Source organism: Bipolaris maydis (genome assembly GCF_028858645.1).
Source record: "Bipolaris maydis strain C4 unplaced genomic scaffold PSV08scaffold_20, whole genome shotgun sequence".
In the NCBI taxonomy this organism is placed as follows: Eukaryota; Fungi; Ascomycota; class Dothideomycetes; order Pleosporales; family Pleosporaceae; genus Bipolaris; species Bipolaris maydis.
The window spans coordinates 17,364-33,967 of NW_027093876.1; the positions used below are offsets into that span (position 1 = coordinate 17,364).

The 16,604-nt window shown below is 49.9% G+C and overlaps 9 protein-coding genes and 1 non-coding gene across 10 annotated transcripts; 5 read left to right on the forward strand and 5 right to left on the reverse strand.

The window, feature by feature from the left end:
• The first annotated feature begins 1,240 nt into the window (after positions 1-1,240).
• PSV08DRAFT_212599 (pyridoxal phosphate-dependent transferase) lies at positions 1,241-2,942 on the forward strand. The gene is made up of 3 exons (XM_014218158.1): positions 1,241-1,978; positions 2,050-2,113; positions 2,166-2,942. The coding sequence occupies exons 1-3, from the start codon at positions 1,357-1,359 to the stop codon at positions 2,824-2,826; spliced, it is 1,347 nt and encodes a 448-aa protein (XP_014073633.1). The 5' UTR covers positions 1,241-1,356; the 3' UTR covers positions 2,827-2,942.
• Positions 2,943-3,184: 242 nt separating this feature from the next.
• Positions 3,185-3,628, reverse strand: PSV08DRAFT_191854 (uncharacterized protein; the record flags this gene model as incomplete). Its single annotated transcript, XM_014218211.2, has 1 exon — positions 3,185-3,628. A coding segment is annotated over one exon (444 nt), but the record flags the coding sequence as incomplete, so codon positions are not given.
• Positions 3,629-4,180: 552 nt separating this feature from the next.
• On the forward strand, positions 4,181-5,384 carry PSV08DRAFT_27554 (uncharacterized protein; the record flags this gene model as incomplete). Its single annotated transcript, XM_014218210.2, has 2 exons — positions 4,181-4,533; positions 4,593-5,384. 2 exons carry the CDS (start codon positions 4,184-4,186, stop codon positions 5,272-5,274), a joined length of 1,032 nt encoding a protein of 343 aa, XP_014073685.1. The 3' UTR covers positions 5,275-5,384.
• PSV08DRAFT_27557 (uncharacterized protein) lies at positions 5,384-6,261 on the reverse strand. The gene is made up of 2 exons (XM_014218209.2): positions 5,619-6,261; positions 5,384-5,564 (listed from the first exon to the last, which is right to left on the reverse strand). Exons 1-2 carry the CDS (start codon positions 6,142-6,144, stop codon positions 5,494-5,496), a joined length of 597 nt encoding a protein of 198 aa, XP_014073684.1. The 5' UTR covers positions 6,145-6,261; the 3' UTR covers positions 5,384-5,493.
• A 189-nt stretch (positions 6,262-6,450) lies between these two features.
• Positions 6,451-7,992, forward strand: PSV08DRAFT_343976 (NRDE protein-domain-containing protein). The gene is made up of 2 exons (XM_014218208.2): positions 6,451-6,941; positions 6,995-7,992. The coding sequence occupies exons 1-2, from the start codon at positions 6,876-6,878 to the stop codon at positions 7,883-7,885; spliced, it is 957 nt and encodes a 318-aa protein (XP_014073683.1). The 5' UTR covers positions 6,451-6,875; the 3' UTR covers positions 7,886-7,992.
• A 243-nt stretch (positions 7,993-8,235) lies between these two features.
• Positions 8,236-9,135, forward strand: PSV08DRAFT_357437 (uncharacterized protein; the record flags this gene model as incomplete). The annotated part of the gene is made up of 1 exon (XM_014218207.2): positions 8,236-9,135. The coding sequence occupies one exon, from the start codon at positions 8,236-8,238 to the stop codon at positions 9,133-9,135; it is 900 nt and encodes a 299-aa protein (XP_014073682.2).
• A 578-nt stretch (positions 9,136-9,713) lies between these two features.
• Positions 9,714-11,500, forward strand: PSV08DRAFT_233344 (uncharacterized protein). Its single transcript, XM_066092274.1, has one exon. It carries the CDS (start codon positions 9,770-9,772, stop codon positions 11,414-11,416), a length of 1,647 nt encoding a protein of 548 aa, XP_065947907.1. The 5' UTR covers positions 9,714-9,769; the 3' UTR covers positions 11,417-11,500.
• A 680-nt stretch (positions 11,501-12,180) lies between these two features.
• Positions 12,181-12,271, reverse strand: PSV08DRAFT_t76. Its single transcript has one exon. It is a non-coding gene; the product is annotated as a tRNA-Ala (tRNA).
• A 1,232-nt stretch (positions 12,272-13,503) lies between these two features.
• On the reverse strand, positions 13,504-14,233 carry PSV08DRAFT_343994 (uncharacterized protein). The gene is made up of 3 exons (XM_014218205.2): positions 14,191-14,233; positions 14,113-14,135; positions 13,504-13,864 (listed from the first exon to the last, which is right to left on the reverse strand). Exon 3 carries the CDS (start codon positions 13,831-13,833, stop codon positions 13,621-13,623), a length of 213 nt encoding a protein of 70 aa, XP_014073680.1. The 5' UTR covers positions 13,834-13,864; positions 14,113-14,135; positions 14,191-14,233; the 3' UTR covers positions 13,504-13,620.
• A 297-nt stretch (positions 14,234-14,530) lies between these two features.
• Positions 14,531-16,453, reverse strand: PSV08DRAFT_212613 (Abscisic acid G-protein coupled receptor-domain-containing protein). Its single transcript, XM_014218138.2, has 2 exons — positions 15,557-16,453; positions 14,531-15,503 (listed from the first exon to the last, which is right to left on the reverse strand). The coding sequence occupies exons 1-2, from the start codon at positions 16,280-16,282 to the stop codon at positions 14,619-14,621; spliced, it is 1,611 nt and encodes a 536-aa protein (XP_014073613.1). The 5' UTR covers positions 16,283-16,453; the 3' UTR covers positions 14,531-14,618.
• Between the last annotated feature and the right edge of the window lie 151 nt (positions 16,454-16,604).

Below are 16,604 nucleotides of genomic sequence, written 5' to 3' on the forward strand. Positions count from 1 at the left end.
TATACGGGCGGCCAGTGCTAGAAGACAAGAGGGGCAAGGATGTCTTCCGCCCAGCTATCCGTTTATGATCATCATCTAATACATCTCCGATAATGGTTTAACATCTATAGCGGAGTAGATGTGAGGAGCATGACAGAGGCCGTGAAGCTCGGCGAAAGCCAACCCGCATTATGGAATGCTTGGTGCTGGCTTCACAAGGATCACATTTTCAGCCATGATTTGCCGATCAGCTACTCATGCGAGCTGGTAATAAAGTTCCAGGGTTCAATAGCCAATATAACCCCGATCGGCTCTGAGACGATGACAGATCCACCTGACTCAATCTTTTTCGGCTCCCGATATTTCTCTGCATTCAAGACACAGTATTGTAACTGAGCATCTGTTGGAAGCATGAAATTTGTTAATAATATCACATACTGATTGACCGTGGATTGGCCGATAGTCTATATAGGCAGATGAGACGACGCAGATGATAATGAATGAATCCTCTTCACATTTTTTCACGCACTATAGAGTGCGACACTTACTAATTTCCAGAGTTACTAGTTGAACATGTCTCTGAGACTGTTCTTTCAACAACGCAGTTGCTTTCGCGATGATATTAGCGCGCTGTTTAAAGGAACTCTGGTGCCAAGTTTCATCATAATAGCTCTAAGCTTTCTTCAGCGCTATATGCACAAATTTGTTGGTTGCGGGAGGGAGGCTTTCTAAGACCGTTCCAGATGCCGGGTTGATTGTCTGGTACACGTCGGGAAATGCTATGCTACGCGGTAAGGAAATGAAACTTAAATTTGGGGCTGTATTTAATTTGACCTTTCTACAACTATTATTATTATTCCTTGTCTCTGAACGGCCATGCGCATAATTCACTGTGGGGTAAGGCCATAGTTATTCGAAGGCCGTTTGGGAATCGTACAAGTATTATATAGGGAAATTAGTAGTAATTTGCTTAGTAGTAGTCTATAATTCTAGTTAAACTATACTAATCTTTAAGCTATGAAGGATACCTAGCCTAATTATAACTTGCTTTTTATATTTCTAATTTTAACATTACTAGAGAAGCTATATTGCTTGCTGTTCGCGCTACGGACGAATTGTAATTAAATGACGGTAGAAACCTTCTCATTTGGATCGAGACTGCCTTTCCTGCTTCAAGGTCCGTGCGGGACTTGGCGTCAGCTGCTGCACGCCTGATTGCCTACCCATCGATGACTCCCTTTGGCATGGCTCACTCTTTTTCATTCCATGTATAAAAAAATTGGAGCCTCATGACTGTATTCAAGTATGACTAGGTAATGTGTAGAAGGATAAATATCGCATCTTCCCTCCTCAAAATCACGTCTTCTTCCTCCAGCAATGACTATCAAAAAGCCTCATCCGCCTTTTGGGCACCCGATGCGCTCAGCACACTTTCAATTCGCACCTACTTATAAACCTCTCAACCATGGCTCTTTCGGTACGCACCCAACTCCTGTACGGGAGGCACATTACGTTTTCCAAACAACCGCAATCGAACGACCCGACACATTCGTTTCATTCCTTACATTCCCTCTCCTCGCCAAATCCCGCGCTGCAATTGCTCCGTTTCTCGGAGTAAATCATGATGAAGTGGTTTTCGTTCCCAATGCCACGACGGGTGTCAATACCGTACTCAGAAACATCAAATTTGAGGATGATGATGTAGTGGTGACGTTCTCGACGGCGTATCCGGCATGTGTCAAGACCATAGGTGCCATCGGTGAGATTCTGCCGGTCAAATGTGAGAAGGTCGAGTTGGTTTACCCGGTTGAAGACGAGGTAATTCTGGAATCTTTCAGGGAGAAAGTGAGGAGTTTGAGGGCGAACGGGAAGCGGGTGAGACTGGCGATGTTTGATACAATTTCGACCTTTCCTGGCGCAAGGCTTCCGTGGGAAGACCTTGTTGGGATATGTAAAGAGTTGGATGTTCTGAGCTTAATTGATGGAGCGCATGGTATTGGTACGTGGGCATTTTCCAAGCAAGAGTCAAGAGACATTGAAAAGATCTGCTGTAAACTGACACTCATCGAGGTATGATCGATTTAACACACCTCGGCGAGGTTAATCCGGATTTCTTTGTTAGTAATTGCCACAAGTAAGTCTGAAAGTGGCAGTATTGCGAAGGGATTGTTTACTTACCATTCCAGGTGGCTCTACACACCTCGCTCCTGCGCCGTCTTCCACGTCCCCCTCCGCAACCAGCATCTTATCCGAACCTCAGTACCCACCTCACATGGTTACCAATACCCTGGTCAACCCGAAAACACCAACGGCCGCAGCCCTTTCATCTTCATGTTCGACTTTGTCGCAACCATGGACTACACGCCTTACTTATGTATTCCAGCCGCCGTCGAGTTTCGCAACCAGGTCTGTGGAGGAGAAGCCAAGATCCGGGAGTACTGCTATGACATTGCTCGGAAAGGCGGAGATTGTATGGCCGATATCCTAGGAACGCATGTATTGACCACGAAGAGTGGAACAATGAGAGAATGTGCGTTTGCTAATGTCGAACTGCCGCTGGTATTCAAAAAGAAAGATGAGATTGATCAAAGCAAAGGAGAGTTGGATGTTGATGACGCAGTGAAGATTGCGGCTTGGATTAAGAGAACGGCTGCCATGGAGATGGACACATACTTTCAGACTGCGTTCCATGCTGGAAGGCTCTGGGTCAGGCTTAGCGGGCAAATTTACCTGGAAGTAGATGATTATAAGTGGGCTGCGCCGAAGTTGATGGAATTGTGCGAGAGAGCGAAGAGGGGAGAAGCGAGTGGTGTGGCTGTGACAGCCAGGGACAAGCTGATCACGTGAAAGAAAAAGTAGTATGTTTACGAGACGAGAAGGTTCGAGTGATTTATATTATGTTCAGTACTGATTTGCATAAATGTCTTATGCTAGGTGAGCATGGGTCAACTCAAGGTTTCACACATATTTCCATGTGACGACTTGATAATATGGTCAGATCAAGCAATCCGTATTAAAACTGCCTGTTTCTTGACAACGGAAATACGTTAATGATGTCCAGTAGATAACGCATTCGAATAAGTGCTGGAACATTTTCGTATACGACGCTCATTTTTGCATGCGCGGCTAAATTAATACGATATTCTATCCAGACAAGCGTGCGAACACGGTGTCTTGTCTTTCAACACATCCATACAAGTTCTGATCATGTGTATTCTAGAATCTGCAGGGATAGCATATACTCTTGGAACGTCCAAGCACGAAAGTGAATAGGATTTCTACGGTAATCAAAGAGTAAAACCGAGCCTGATCTACCATCTGGACAAATATAGGGAAGACTGAAAACAAAACTATCTGCAGGCGGGTGAGATACTGGATGAAGGAAGCCTTCCCGGCTGTCGCTTGCTCTGCTCGCACAAATGGTAAGATAAGCATTACCAAAGGTTGTAAGCAGATCCGCGATTCCGCGAGCCCAGTCTTTCTCATCGTCCTGGGAGATGCAGAGGCAGTCTATCCAGATGAATTTTATGCCAAGATTCCAGCTCGATAAGATGGCGTCTTGTAAAGTTCTTGGCAACTTCGAGATAGCAAGCCCTGTTTGGAGCATTTCGAGTGATGAAATTGTCAATTTGTGCTCCTGGTCTCTTCCCAGCAATAACTCAATGTTGAGTATCTTGTTACCATTGACTCACGTGACAACACGGGCACAACGTCCAGATAGATATAGAGCTGGTTGCTTTGCTCACCGATTCCGATACGAAGCAATCTCGTAGGCCTTTGAAGAGGATGCGAACTTTTGAATTTCATGTAGTGGACATCAAGCTGTTCTAGCAGGGAAAACTCAAGCTGATCCACTCATAAACTACCAAAACATCTATCAAGGCAGCCACCAGGGCTGAACAGTGCAGGGCAGTGCTGAGGCAATGTTCGCGGGTTAGCGCGACTGAGTACATCATCCTAAACATTCCTTCCAAAAAGGGCGCTGGGACTATTATGAAAAATTGCCTTCATGCCTGCAAGCTGGATATCGATAGTTTGGAAAACTTATTATAGGAATGTATCAAATTTCCGTATGAACGTGCCAAAAGCAAAGGATAGAGCTAATAGTGGATGCTGTAATGCCAAGCGAGCGGGACGGCCCGTTGGCGGTGTGTAAAGTCTGAACTTGTCTCGTTCGCGCTGCGCTGATCCCACAACCTCAATCATGCCGCGCCGAGACTGGACACCTGAAGAATCCAAAGCGCAACTCCCGCCTCACGCTGAACACTTACCACACGGCTCGCGTAGTCACAAGCGCCATCATCACTCACACCGCTCGCGCTCTCCTCGCCGTGATGACGACGGCCACCGACACAAACGGACGCGGACGCGATCGCGTTCGCCTGCGCGGAAACCTGTAGATTTGCCGTACAAGGCAAAGCCGCTATCCAAACCCCAGTACGACGAGTACCGACCGCTGTTTCAGTCATACCTGGATATACAAAAGCAGATCCAACTAGACGACCTAAATGAGCGGGAAGCAAAGGGACGATGGAAAAGTTTTGTCAGTCGATGGTACGTGTGGATCTTGTGTGAGAAAAAATGTGTTGGAAAATATCATTCTAAAGTCTCAGGAATCGTGGAGATTTAGCCCGCAGCTGGTACGACCCATCTATGCTCAAAACGGCGCAAGAAACAGTGCAGTCATACCATGCATCGTCCGCCCAAGCCCCGGACAGACGAGCTTCGCCCAGCTATGCGCACAAAGAAGGTGGCGAAGATGACAGCGACGATGAATTTGGTCCAGCACCACCGAGAGATCTGGTGCAACATGCTGGCCATGGACCAACCATGCCCAGACTCGACGACCTAACATATCGCAATGAATTGCGAGATGAAGACCGGGCTCGGGGCCAATCTGAGTACATGGATGGCCTGCGCTATTCCCGTAAAGCCGACCGCAAAGCGCAAAAGGAGCGTCTGGACGAACTGGTTCCACGCGCCGATCCGGGCAGCCGTGAACGACAACTAGAGAAGAAGCGCGAGACGACTTCGACACTACAATCATTCCGCGAAGCCAAGGAATCGGGAGATGTTGAAGTTGCGGAATCAGATCTGATGGGCGACGATGGGATTGACGTCTACAAGAAGAAGAAACGGGAGCAGGAGCGGCAGAAAAATGAAAGAGAGATACGGCGTGAAGAGATTGCAAGGGCGAGGGAAGCAGAGAGAAATGAAAGGTTGGCAGAGAGGAGGGAAAAGGAAAGCAAGACTATGGAGTTTCTCAAGCAGATTGCACAGGAGAGATTTGGATAGAAGCTATTGTATGCTTTGTGCTATACGGGTGGGAGAGTTTATTAGCTGGATCGCTAAGAAGGGTGTATTAGAGCGCTAGTCTAGGTGAAGGAGGTCCGCTTGTAATTAAGCAGGTAAAGAATGCAATTGGAAGCCAATGAGATACTCCGCCAACACCGTGCTGTATTGCAAAACCCAAATCATATCAGCATGAAATGCGCCCATCCCTACATGACTCTTTTATTCGTCGTCAAGAATGGAGCTCGCTAGCGGCCCGAAAAAGGGCAATTCGCATCGATGGAGCGTCGCAGCTACGAAAACGTCGGTAAGCGTGATGAGTGACATGTGACGACAAGCCAACTCACCATCGAGATAGGCCCTCCATGTCAGCCAGGCTATGAGTGCCAAGTCGCCCAGCAACATGAGCCAGGAAATCAAGCTCGACCAGCTGAATATGACGTGCAGAACAAAGATGAAGGCAAAGAGCAGACTACTCTGCCATGCATGGAAGCGCACGTAGTCGCTTTGGTGCTCGAACATCAATAGTAAAACGCCTCCGGCTGGGGGCAGTAGCAGATATGCCAGACAAGCCTCGTAATCGAGGCGCCAGCCCAGCGATGTGGTGAACATGTCAATGTCTTGGCGCGAACGGCCAAAGGCCGTGTTGCGCGAGGGCTGGTCCCATGCTATGCGCTCTGTTTGGGGTTCGGCAAGCGGAGATGTGGGAGGTTGGCCTTGGAAATAGTCCTGGTGGTCATACGAGGAGCGTGTAGGCGGCGAGGCAATGGTACGGGAGCGGTCGACGGATGCTCGAGGCGAGCGGAGTGGTGGAGGGGACAGAGCTCGTGACGATTCGGGAATGTCCTGGTACGGGGCGAAGTTTGCTGCCATGGTGTCCTTGTCCGCCGACGCGGGCGATGATGCTGAGTGGTTTCTTCCGCCAGGGCTCCAGGCTCTGCTATGCTTGGGCGGTGGAAAGTGGAGTGCAAGGATTGGAGCCCATATGTGGGGTGAGGCTGTGGGCGCAGAAGGCGCAACCGGCCAGTGACGCGGGACAGGGCAGGCGGCAGGCGGCAGGGATCCTCGGCAAGCGGCACTGTCACGTGAAGAGTCGCTTTGGGATGTCTCCGCTGCGCTACTCCGCTGCTGCAGGAACACTGCGAGGTCATGCTGTGCGGCGTGACTAGAGAACGACTGCTCACGCCAGCGTACCGCTTGAGAGCCACAGAGGCACAGGGAGCACTTGCAACAGCCCGTGTGCAAGGACAAATGGGAACCTCATGCATCTCATCCCCGTACTCGGTCGCTGGCGGGCCGTCGCTCTTTTTTCATCATCACAAGGACATTGAACTGCGCCTCGAGTACAACGCCGACTGCATCTAGACGTGTATCATCTCATCTCACTCCACACTCTGTACTGTTGGGACCACGTATATGAGCCAGCGCTGACGCCTCTCGCTGGCAAACATCCTCACCGCCTGCCCTGCATTAAGCAAACTTCTTTGCTTTAACCCGTCTCTTTCCGCATCCATCAACGCCACACAACACAAGTGCAAGACGCCGGCTCCTGCGCCTTTCCATCTGCCCATAGTCAAACACAGACACACACACCTTATCTCACAATGTGCATCGCCATACTCACAACGGCGCATCCAGACTACCCCTTCATACTACTGAACAATCGAGATGTATGGCTGGCCAGATCGACTCAGCACCGCAGGTACAACTAACCACTGAACAGGAATATCTCCATCGCCCAACTGCAGAAGCAACATGGTGGCCTTCACCAGACACACAGGTCCTAGGTGGCTATGATCTTCATCGCCCTGTACACGGCACCTGGATGGGTGTCACTCGCCAAGGCCGCATCGCTGTACTCACAAACTACCGCGAGGAGGATGAAAAGATTGTTGAGGGTGCACGCAGCAGAGGTCTAATCCCAAATGCATGGTTAAAAAGCGACCCTGCAAAGGAAGAAACTACCGACGAATTCGCAAAGCGAATGATTGAACAGGACGGCGTCGAAGGCGTCGGCGGCTTCTCACTATGTTATGGCTTCATGCAAGACGTCGTCAAAAAGGGAAAGGGGCTAGCCATTGTTAGCAACCGCACTCCAGATGTTCACGGCGTAGTTCGTTTGCTCCAAAAACCCGATGAAACCCACGCCCTGAGCAACGCTGCATACAGCGATCGTTCATGGCCCAAAGTTATTCACGGCGAGGAATGGACCAAGAAAGCTATTACCGAATCGGTCGCTGCAAACGAATCTCGCGATCAACTCATCCAACGCCTCCTGGCCCTGCTCAGAACAGACACAATGCCTCGCCAAAAGGAAAATGAAGAGTGGGACATGTATTTGAATCAGTTGCGCCACAGCATCTTCATTCCAGCCATCGGAAGAGACCACCTAGAAGAGCACAAGATGCCTGCACATGAGATTGGCGATGTGGTCAAGAACAAGGCGGCGGATGCAACCAGTGGGTGCTATGGCACGCAGAAGAATATCGTAGTGCTGTGTGATCACCAGGGCAAAGTGACATATTTGGAAAGGACATTATACGACGTTGATGCCAAACCAATCGAAGACGGCAAAGGGGATCGCATGTTTGAATTTCAGATTGAGGGATGGTAGGGTAAGCTAGACTTGATAGGCGCTTGCAGCAGACAGGTGAATGGATTCCGTATGGTCCAGTCAACTTCCATTAGAAGAATCCCACTCAAGCTACGATTTCCATTTTCATTAGTTTTTTCCATCACAACACCAAAGCACTTTCACGTTGTTTCCATCAGCAAGACAGTTTGCTTACAGAGTTGTTGCGCATAGTACATTAACAAGACCATTTTTTTCCTACAATGCTCTAACAACTTTCTCTACACTCACAACTACACACAGATTGTGATATATGAACACTTTTTATATTGCCTCCAAAAGGAACACTTCTTCACTACTACTTCTACTTCCTCATCAACCCTACCATCAAAATGTGCATCATCTACTTTGAGGCGCACCTGGAAAACGGACGCGAACACTTCATGGACCAGTACTATTGCGGTCACGAGGATTGCAATGGCCGCTTCGAGTCACACCAAAAGCACCTGATTTATACGCCTCGTGATCAATGCAGTATCTGCATAGAGGAGGACAAGGTCAACATTGGCCTTGCCACCAATACAGGCAGGTACAACCCCCCTGTTAGCGATTTGGGACCAATTCAAGGGGAAAATGAAGATTTGCATGATCAGTGTAACAACCGCAGGGACTACAAGGCTCTCTCCGACGTAGACAGCGTGACATCTCATTGGCGCCTAGACGATCTTGACGACACACTCGAAACCAAGCCTGAGGCTCAATCGTCACTACACCCCCACGCTGCATACGGTGGAAATGGCCCTCATACGACACATGGAGAGAGTTCTTATACTGGACGATATGATCACCATCGTTCTTCATCACCTTATATACCCTGGACTTCCCACCCATACTATGCTCCGCCTCCCCGCAATTCAGCCATGACCACATCCTCTTCACGGGATGTTCCTTCAAACATGCAAGAAAATACGCACCAGCCGCTGGTGGGAAACCAACCAGCCTTCAATGAGTCGTTGAGCAGGACATCGCATCGCGAAATGGTGCAGGAGCAGTTGGCCCAATTACCCCATCACATGGCCCAAGTACAGCAGCAAAATTACCATTCGCAGTTCCAGTACTACGGGGAACCTTCAAGGAACTATCAAGTTTGGCCAGGCGAGCGGACTTATGGTATGGGAGTGCCACCGAACCTGTGGCCAGCCCTATGGCCCGATGTCAAACGTCCCTTCGAACCCGGTGCATTTGATCACCTGAGAAGCCAGATGGGCAATGATGAACCCAAATCGAAGTAGATGCTATGGAACGGCTCGGTGGTCCGTACAAGATGGGTGGAGCTCAAAGGTAGATACTTTCACTCGAAGATTGCTGAAACTTGAAGAATTAGCGCCATGCGCCGGCTATTGAAATGGGTTGTCTATTGCAGTTACATAGGAAGAGGAGTCTTGACAGTTAGGCAGCGGATTATATTTACTTTTCATGCATGCGCTGTAATTAGTTGCTTTTCATGATTGCGCGGAAACTGAATGAGTTATAGAAGGAGTACCCTATTGATTGTGTTTCAGTAGTTCAAACGAGTTGGAACATACTTTGTGTGATTTTCGAAACTGCGATCAATTGTGTGACAGCTTGGACCCTTTCTCTTTAGGGAGAGTGGTCTACACAATACACAAAGGTCGTTCTTTCACACGTGCTCCGTCTTGGCAGTCTGACTCGGCTCGGATCACTGGTGACGTCTTGCAGATCCTCGGGAAGTCGAGGCACCAAACACCGAGCTAAACTCGAGCATCGCTCCACCCTATTACTCGCAAACCACCCAACACTTAGTCTTACCGGATAGCCTACCGTGACGTCGCATTCTGCGTCTTATTCATACCAACGTGATAAACGACGCCGGCACTCCATCGCGTCCCAACAATTACGCGCGACATGGCGTCTCTACCGCCGCAGCGCCCCGCGTCGCAACAAAGACCTGCGCCGCCGGCTGAAGCCTCTCCTTCGCAACAAGACCATACACGCCGAACCGACAGTTTCTCGGGCCAATCCGTCGACTCGCAAACGCTTCTACTCAACACTCCGCCGTCACAGACAAGCACGTCCACGTCAGAAGAACACAAAGAAGCGCCTGTCCAGCATGCGGCGCCGCAACAAGAGGAGGATGATGAGCCCCGCAAGTGCTGGATCTGCTTCAACGACGAGACAGAGGACGACGAAACAACATCAGAGTGGCGCAACCCCTGTGCCTGCTCCTTGGTTGCACACGAGAAGTGTCTCCTCGACTGGATAGCAGATATGGAGGCGCCCAATTCGCGGCGGCGCGCGGGCACAACGGCGAATAAGATATTGTGTCCACAGTGCAAGAGCGAGATCAAAGTGCAGCGGCCGAAGAGCTATGTCGTGGATGCTGTAAGGCGCGTGGAGCGCGTAGTCAGCAACCTGACGCTTCCTGGATTTGCTTTGTTCACCAGCACAGCGCTATACTCGACTTTGACGCTGTCTGGCACAGCGACAATATACCAGATATTCGGTACAGAGGATGCCCTGCAAATCCTCGGCCCCCTTTACGAGACGCCAAACCGGAACGTCAATTCAGTCCTTATGCAATGGCTTGAGCACCTGCGACAACACTGGAGGCTGGATCTCGGGTTACCTCTGATACCCACGGTACTGGTCGCCAGCAGAACAACATTCGCAGACTCGTTCTTGCCCTTTCTTCCACTCATATTCTTCGTCAGCTCAGGTCATCCAGGCGATGAGATGCTCCAGCTACAGTGGCCGCCAAGCGCCGCCTTCTCCTTTGCCGCACTACCATACATTCGAGGTTTCTATAATGCATACTACGAGCGCGTATGGCTGCCACGGGAACAGCAGTGGCTTAGGGAGATACAGCCCCGCGCAGGCGAGAATGCCGACGCCGAGATGCAAAACCAAGCCCAGCACAACCATGCACACGATGAGGGCGATGCTGTGGAGGACGTAGAAATTGAGCTAGACTTTGACATCTTTGCCGACTGGAATGACGGCGACGATGCAGACAACAACGACGCACCTGCAGCCAACGCACCCCAAGAAGAGGGCAATCGGGAGAACAATGTCCAGATACCGCCTGAGGTCGACGTTCGCGCAAACCCAGCCCCTGCACCAAACGTACCCATGCAGCCACCAGCTCAGCGCCCTCGCAACGTCCGACGCGAACGCGGTGTCACCTTCTCTACCACCTCCCTCTCAGACACCATCCTCGGGGCCCTCATCTTCCCCACCATTGCAGCCGCCATAGGCGAACTCCTACGCCAAACTCTCCCTGCTTCCTGGGTCAACCCCCCATCTGGCTCTCCGGCCGTGTCATGGCTTGGTGGCTGGGTCAAGAATGGCGGCAGCAAAATTGGAGGTGCATGCAAGCCAACGGGACTTCTGCAAACGCGCTGGGGCAGGAGTATTGTTGGCGGATGTCTTTTTGTTGGACTCAAGGATGCGGTTATGCTGTATGTCAGGTGGAGAACTGCCCAGAACCATCGTAAGAGGGGGATTGTAGATTATGAGGGTGGAAAGAGCAGAAGGGGTGTGAAGGCGAGGTAATGATATAGGGTTCATGGGTTGCGACGGATGTGGGTTTCCTGTCTTGTATTATAGGCTTCAACGCAATTCAATTGGTTCTTCTGACCATGCCTCTGTGTTCGTGTTGGGGAGTTGAGACATTTTACGGTTTTTTTGTTCTCCAAGGAGGTAACGTCGGGGTTACCATTCGGAAGAGGTTGTAGGGCACTAACATACACTCATGTTCGTTTCTTTTGCTTTCCAGTCGCAGTACAAATGATCTACAGGAACAATCTCCTCATGCGTGACATGCAACCCAAATCCGCCTGTCAACTCGCATTAAGACTTGGACTCATCGCTTGTACAGGTACCACGCCCAGCGGACGCCTCAGACAATACCTTTACAGCCTCACATCTTATAATCATGATGATCATTTTTTTGTTCTGGATCAAGCGTGGGATCTCCTCAACACAATCTCAACGCCGACACGTTATCAGCTTGAGTTCTCTCTTACGTAGTTGAGGATGCTAACGCGAATAATAACAAAGTATGTGTTATCTGAAGAAGCGAAAAACGTACTAAAAAGACTTGTCAGGAATGCACAACATCTATGGAGTAGTGCGCGATACTCGCAAAAGCAGACCGCCAGTACTAACACGCCTCCTGTTGGTGCCCATCCTCATCACCAACCTTACTCCACTTCCCGACCACTTCTCTCTCCACCATACACCCCTTCTCATCCCCCGACAAAAAAATGATCCAATAGATGATAACTAGACTCATCTCCAAGTGCAAAAAAAGAAACTGGACGCTGTGGGAATTGAACCCACGACCTTTCACAAGTACGCACATGGATAGTATGCGAAGCGAAAATCATACCCCTAGACCAAGCGCCCGTGGAAATTTACATAAATTGGGGAAAAAAAAATCTATATAGGATGTTACTTGGGATGGTTGAGCGGCATTGCGGATTGAGTTTCACAACCCCTCGAGTCACGGGTTTTGATGGAGAACAATGATTTTTGGAGAATGCCCTCGTTAGTATCTCGGTGCGTTGTGCAGTTTGTCGGAAGACTGGAGCCAGTTTGGAATCGGGGCGCAGGCATCACGTGTTGTGTAATCTCATCAAGACTCACGCATCCACTGGACGGTAATAGAGAAAAGTAGACAGTCATGCTGAGATATACAGACCATCTCGTAGAAACAATAGGTCGTGTAGAGGACAGCAACGATGATATGATAATGAACGAGTTCCACTATCTCGCTCGATGTAGCATACTCGCGAACTGTATTAGTTTGCGAATCCATGGAGTCTTGAGCGTGGGGTAGCACCAGATTAGCAAAGACATAGGAACAAATGTTAATCTGGATCAGAGTCGATGTTTTTTTAATAGAATATCTGGGGATAAATGATTATGATTGTTTCTGCGGGAAGTCTATTGACAAAAGGCCAGTGTTTGGAAGAACGACATTACTATATGTATATATGACATGTTGTGTCTGGAGACAGTCCAGTGTGTAGAATAACAATTCTTTCGGGTAAAAGATGTCTTGTTACTGGAATACGCTCACGGGTACAGTAGGAACTTCTCTGCAGTACATTGTATTTCATATACGGATTTACAGCATCTCGTAGGCATAGGAAAAATGATCAAATTCCAGACTTTCTTTATTCGTGTCAACAGAGCTGCTCTTGTTACGTGTTATACATGTCCTATTCTGTTAAATTGCATATAGATGATCGAGCGACGACTCGAGGCTTTATTAGGGCACTTGGTCCCATCCCGGTACGCAGGTCGTTATATCCACCTATCTACAAAGTGGCGCCCATACTAAATATCCTCTTGCGACGCGCCCTACTCTGCATCTCTGCTGCATCTGCAAACGAACTTTTGGCGTACAATCAGAATAGCTAGAGACGGAAGGTTAAGGAATACAATCTTGATAGCCCGTGGCTGGTTTGACGTAGGATAGATTGAAACATGATTGGTGTTTGTTGCTGATCAAGAAGAAGAGAGGCGACGTGGACTGATGGGGTTTCCATATCTGGGCCTTGGATATCAGCACAGTAAGGGCATTCATTGCACACGCTATGGAACATTGAAAGCTTGGCCATAAATTATCATTTCATTTGATTGTTCATTTCGCATTCAGACTGCCTACTGCCTGTTGATTATGCAGTCTTTACATTCTTCATATCATCCACCACCAATGACGTCTTCCCCTCTCCTTCATACCTGCTAATCTAAACCTTCTTGCTGGTGGTTTCCTCGCTGTGCTCCTTGAGTGGGTGCTCGGGGTTTGAGCTCAGGGTATCCTTGGTGTTGTCACTAGACTTCTCGGCGCCCTCCTTGGGTCCAGCGCCTTGCTGATTGACGTTGCCGGAGATCTGACCGGCTTGGGCACCAGACTGGCGCTCGGGGTCGGGAGACTGGCGGCCGGCGTTGGGGGCAGACATTTTGGTATGTGGAGTTGATTAGGTAAAAGAGCTGCCTGGAGTTAGTACTTTTTGCTGGACATGAGAACGATGCCAGCAAAGGATTGGATGTTAGGATTGATAGTGCAGAGAAGTCGCGACATATCCCACTCCTGTCCCCATATCGTGAACAAGACAGTGAATCCGACTTCTAACATGATCTGAAGCATTGTTTTCTTGGGAATGCACGTGCATGTTTGGGGTTGTGACGAAGCTCATGTGCAGCTGATGCAGCAGACGCGATAAGAGGAAAGAACGTACGTTTAGTGTAGGGTCAGAAAATCCTGCCTTGAATTAGCTTGTCTGCTCTGTGGCTTGAATGTGATAGCCAATACTCACTGGATATGTAAATGCCAGAGATAGTTGCAGGTGTGGGTGTAATGGTTCTCAAGAAGAGCGGCCCCTCGTGCCTTTTCATCTGCGAAGCTGCCCCACTGCACCTGACGTCACTTTTAGATCGGGCAACATCGACGTCAACCTCATCAAAGCGCTGCACATTGCATGGCGCGCTATTGTGGGCCGGGGTGGTTGGTGCTTAGCAAGCGCAGGAGATGCTTGCTAACAACCTGCCGCCGTCTGCATACACACGCCTACCCGGTGGTTCTTATCACTCACCACATCGAGGTCCGATCATACACATCATATCGCTACGTGTCTGGCAACTGCATATTCCAAAGATCCGGTGGAGCCTATACCGCTCCCTCACTTACGTCAACCAACAAATGTTGTATTCGGTAGTCATATATATGCGCTGCTTAACACAATGGCTATGTGCTCCGCTTCCCCATTTCTACGTCCACGTCGCCTCCGTCTCCGTCATCATCCCACTCACTTCCCTTTAATCGTTTACCCAACCAGATGCCTAGAGCTGTCGCTGCGCTTGCAGCTAAGAACCAGCCCTCAAACCACCTCTCTGTGAATTTAGGCTCTAGCGGCGCACCCAATGCATCCCCTATCTTGCTCTTCATTTCCGGTGGCAGATTGCTACGCAGTAACAGCGCCGAGCTGATGACATATGTTGCTGCAACCTGCGAGATGATGAGGGCAAAATTTGTCTTTGTGTGGTACAACAGGCCAGGCACGACTTTCGCAAACAGTAAAAATGTCTGGAAGACGCTGTTGAATGAAAGGAGTAGCATGACGCCCGAGAGTAGGAACGAAATGGTACGACTCCATGCCACTCGATCAATGGTCGGATCCCAGTGCTTTGCCAGGAGAGCGAGGACATTGTTGATTGGATCACTGCTCGAGAAGCTTGCGTTGGGAGACGAGAGGCGGCGGAGAGTACTAATGGTCGTTGCACCGATACGGTAGGCGCAATAGATTGCAAATACATAGGAGAACATGTTCAACAGTCGTCCATGTGCAGTGTGTGCGCGTAGCTGCGATTGTCGTCTGTTCTGGAGAACAGTCATTGAATTCTGTAGTGAATGACGCATTGTCTCGAGTCCCTGTATTTCCAACTGTAGAGTGCTTCGTTCCTGCACATCCGGATTGGCGCGAATCGAGCCGACCACTCGGCCCATGAAACCTTGCTGAGGATTCTCTGACAGCTTACGCTCGATTGCGCGAAGTCGACTTTCTTTGACCAAGAGCATATCGTTTGTTGCCTGGAGCCCAGCCTGTTTGCGAGCAATATCTGATTCCGTGACCTGTCGAGTTTAGTCTATCGAGCGCAATCTGCTCAGTTAACAAAAAAACTTACGGGCTTGTACCGGACACCAAACGTGTGCCACAGTGCGGATATGGCAGCAAAGCCAGCAAGGGAAGCCATCAAGCTGATTCCAATAATTCCGATTCTTTCAAGACAGCCCTCGCTAAAAGTATGAGAGTGCTGATACGATGCTTCGTGGAGGTAAGAGCCTAGAATCCCTCGTCCCAGGTACCAGAAACAGGCGAGCCAGACGGCCAAGCCGCATAGCTCCAAAGCCCATGCTGCTCTACGTCGTGATGAGCGTTCTCCCCGGAATTCCAAGCCTGTCCCTGATATGAAGGAGTGTATCTCGAAGGCTGGTGTCGCGACGACAAGGAGAAAGAGTAGCGAGGGCAGCGTGATCTTGAGAGCTAGAGTCCGAGTAGCACGATCAATGGTGTTTGAGATTTCGCATAGAATCAGTTCTACCAGCACAGCAGAAAGGGCAAAGTTGGTGGAGAATATGAGGCTTGCGAGCGAGGTTGCCGTCGGGCGCAAGGTCCGGAAGAACGAAGCTCTGTCGCGCTGGGCCAGGCTGGAAGGACGTGGGGTTTCATGCTGCGCTTTGCGGTGTGCGTGGCCCGATAGGATGGGAAACAGTTTGTGCGACACTACAAAGGCGACTCCGAGAAAGGTGAGGATGAAAGGCAAGGCGGAGATGGCGACAGCCAGAGGACTGGGTTGGCGGGCATAGTCCGGCACACACTCATCGCAGTCGTCTGGGTTTGGCGGGAACATTGGATTTGGGTGGATGCGAGTGTTAGTGCCAGTGCGTCCTGGTTATGGGGGAAGCGCGGGTATCCATCAATGACGAGCGACAATGTGGCTACGTTTACACATCAGAGGTGGTTTAGGTTTGGAGGTGCAAGCTCACCCACACCCAACTGCACTGAGGGCGTGTCCGAGTCCGAGGCGGCCACAGCCAGGAACGCGCCGGCGAGCTGTGGCACCTGCAGCCCGCAGCCACACGAAACGTCATCATGGCGATCAGGCAGGGGTCTCCCAGCCAAGCACCCCCACATGCCACTGCACTAAGTACAGTCTACTAACCGTATCACAG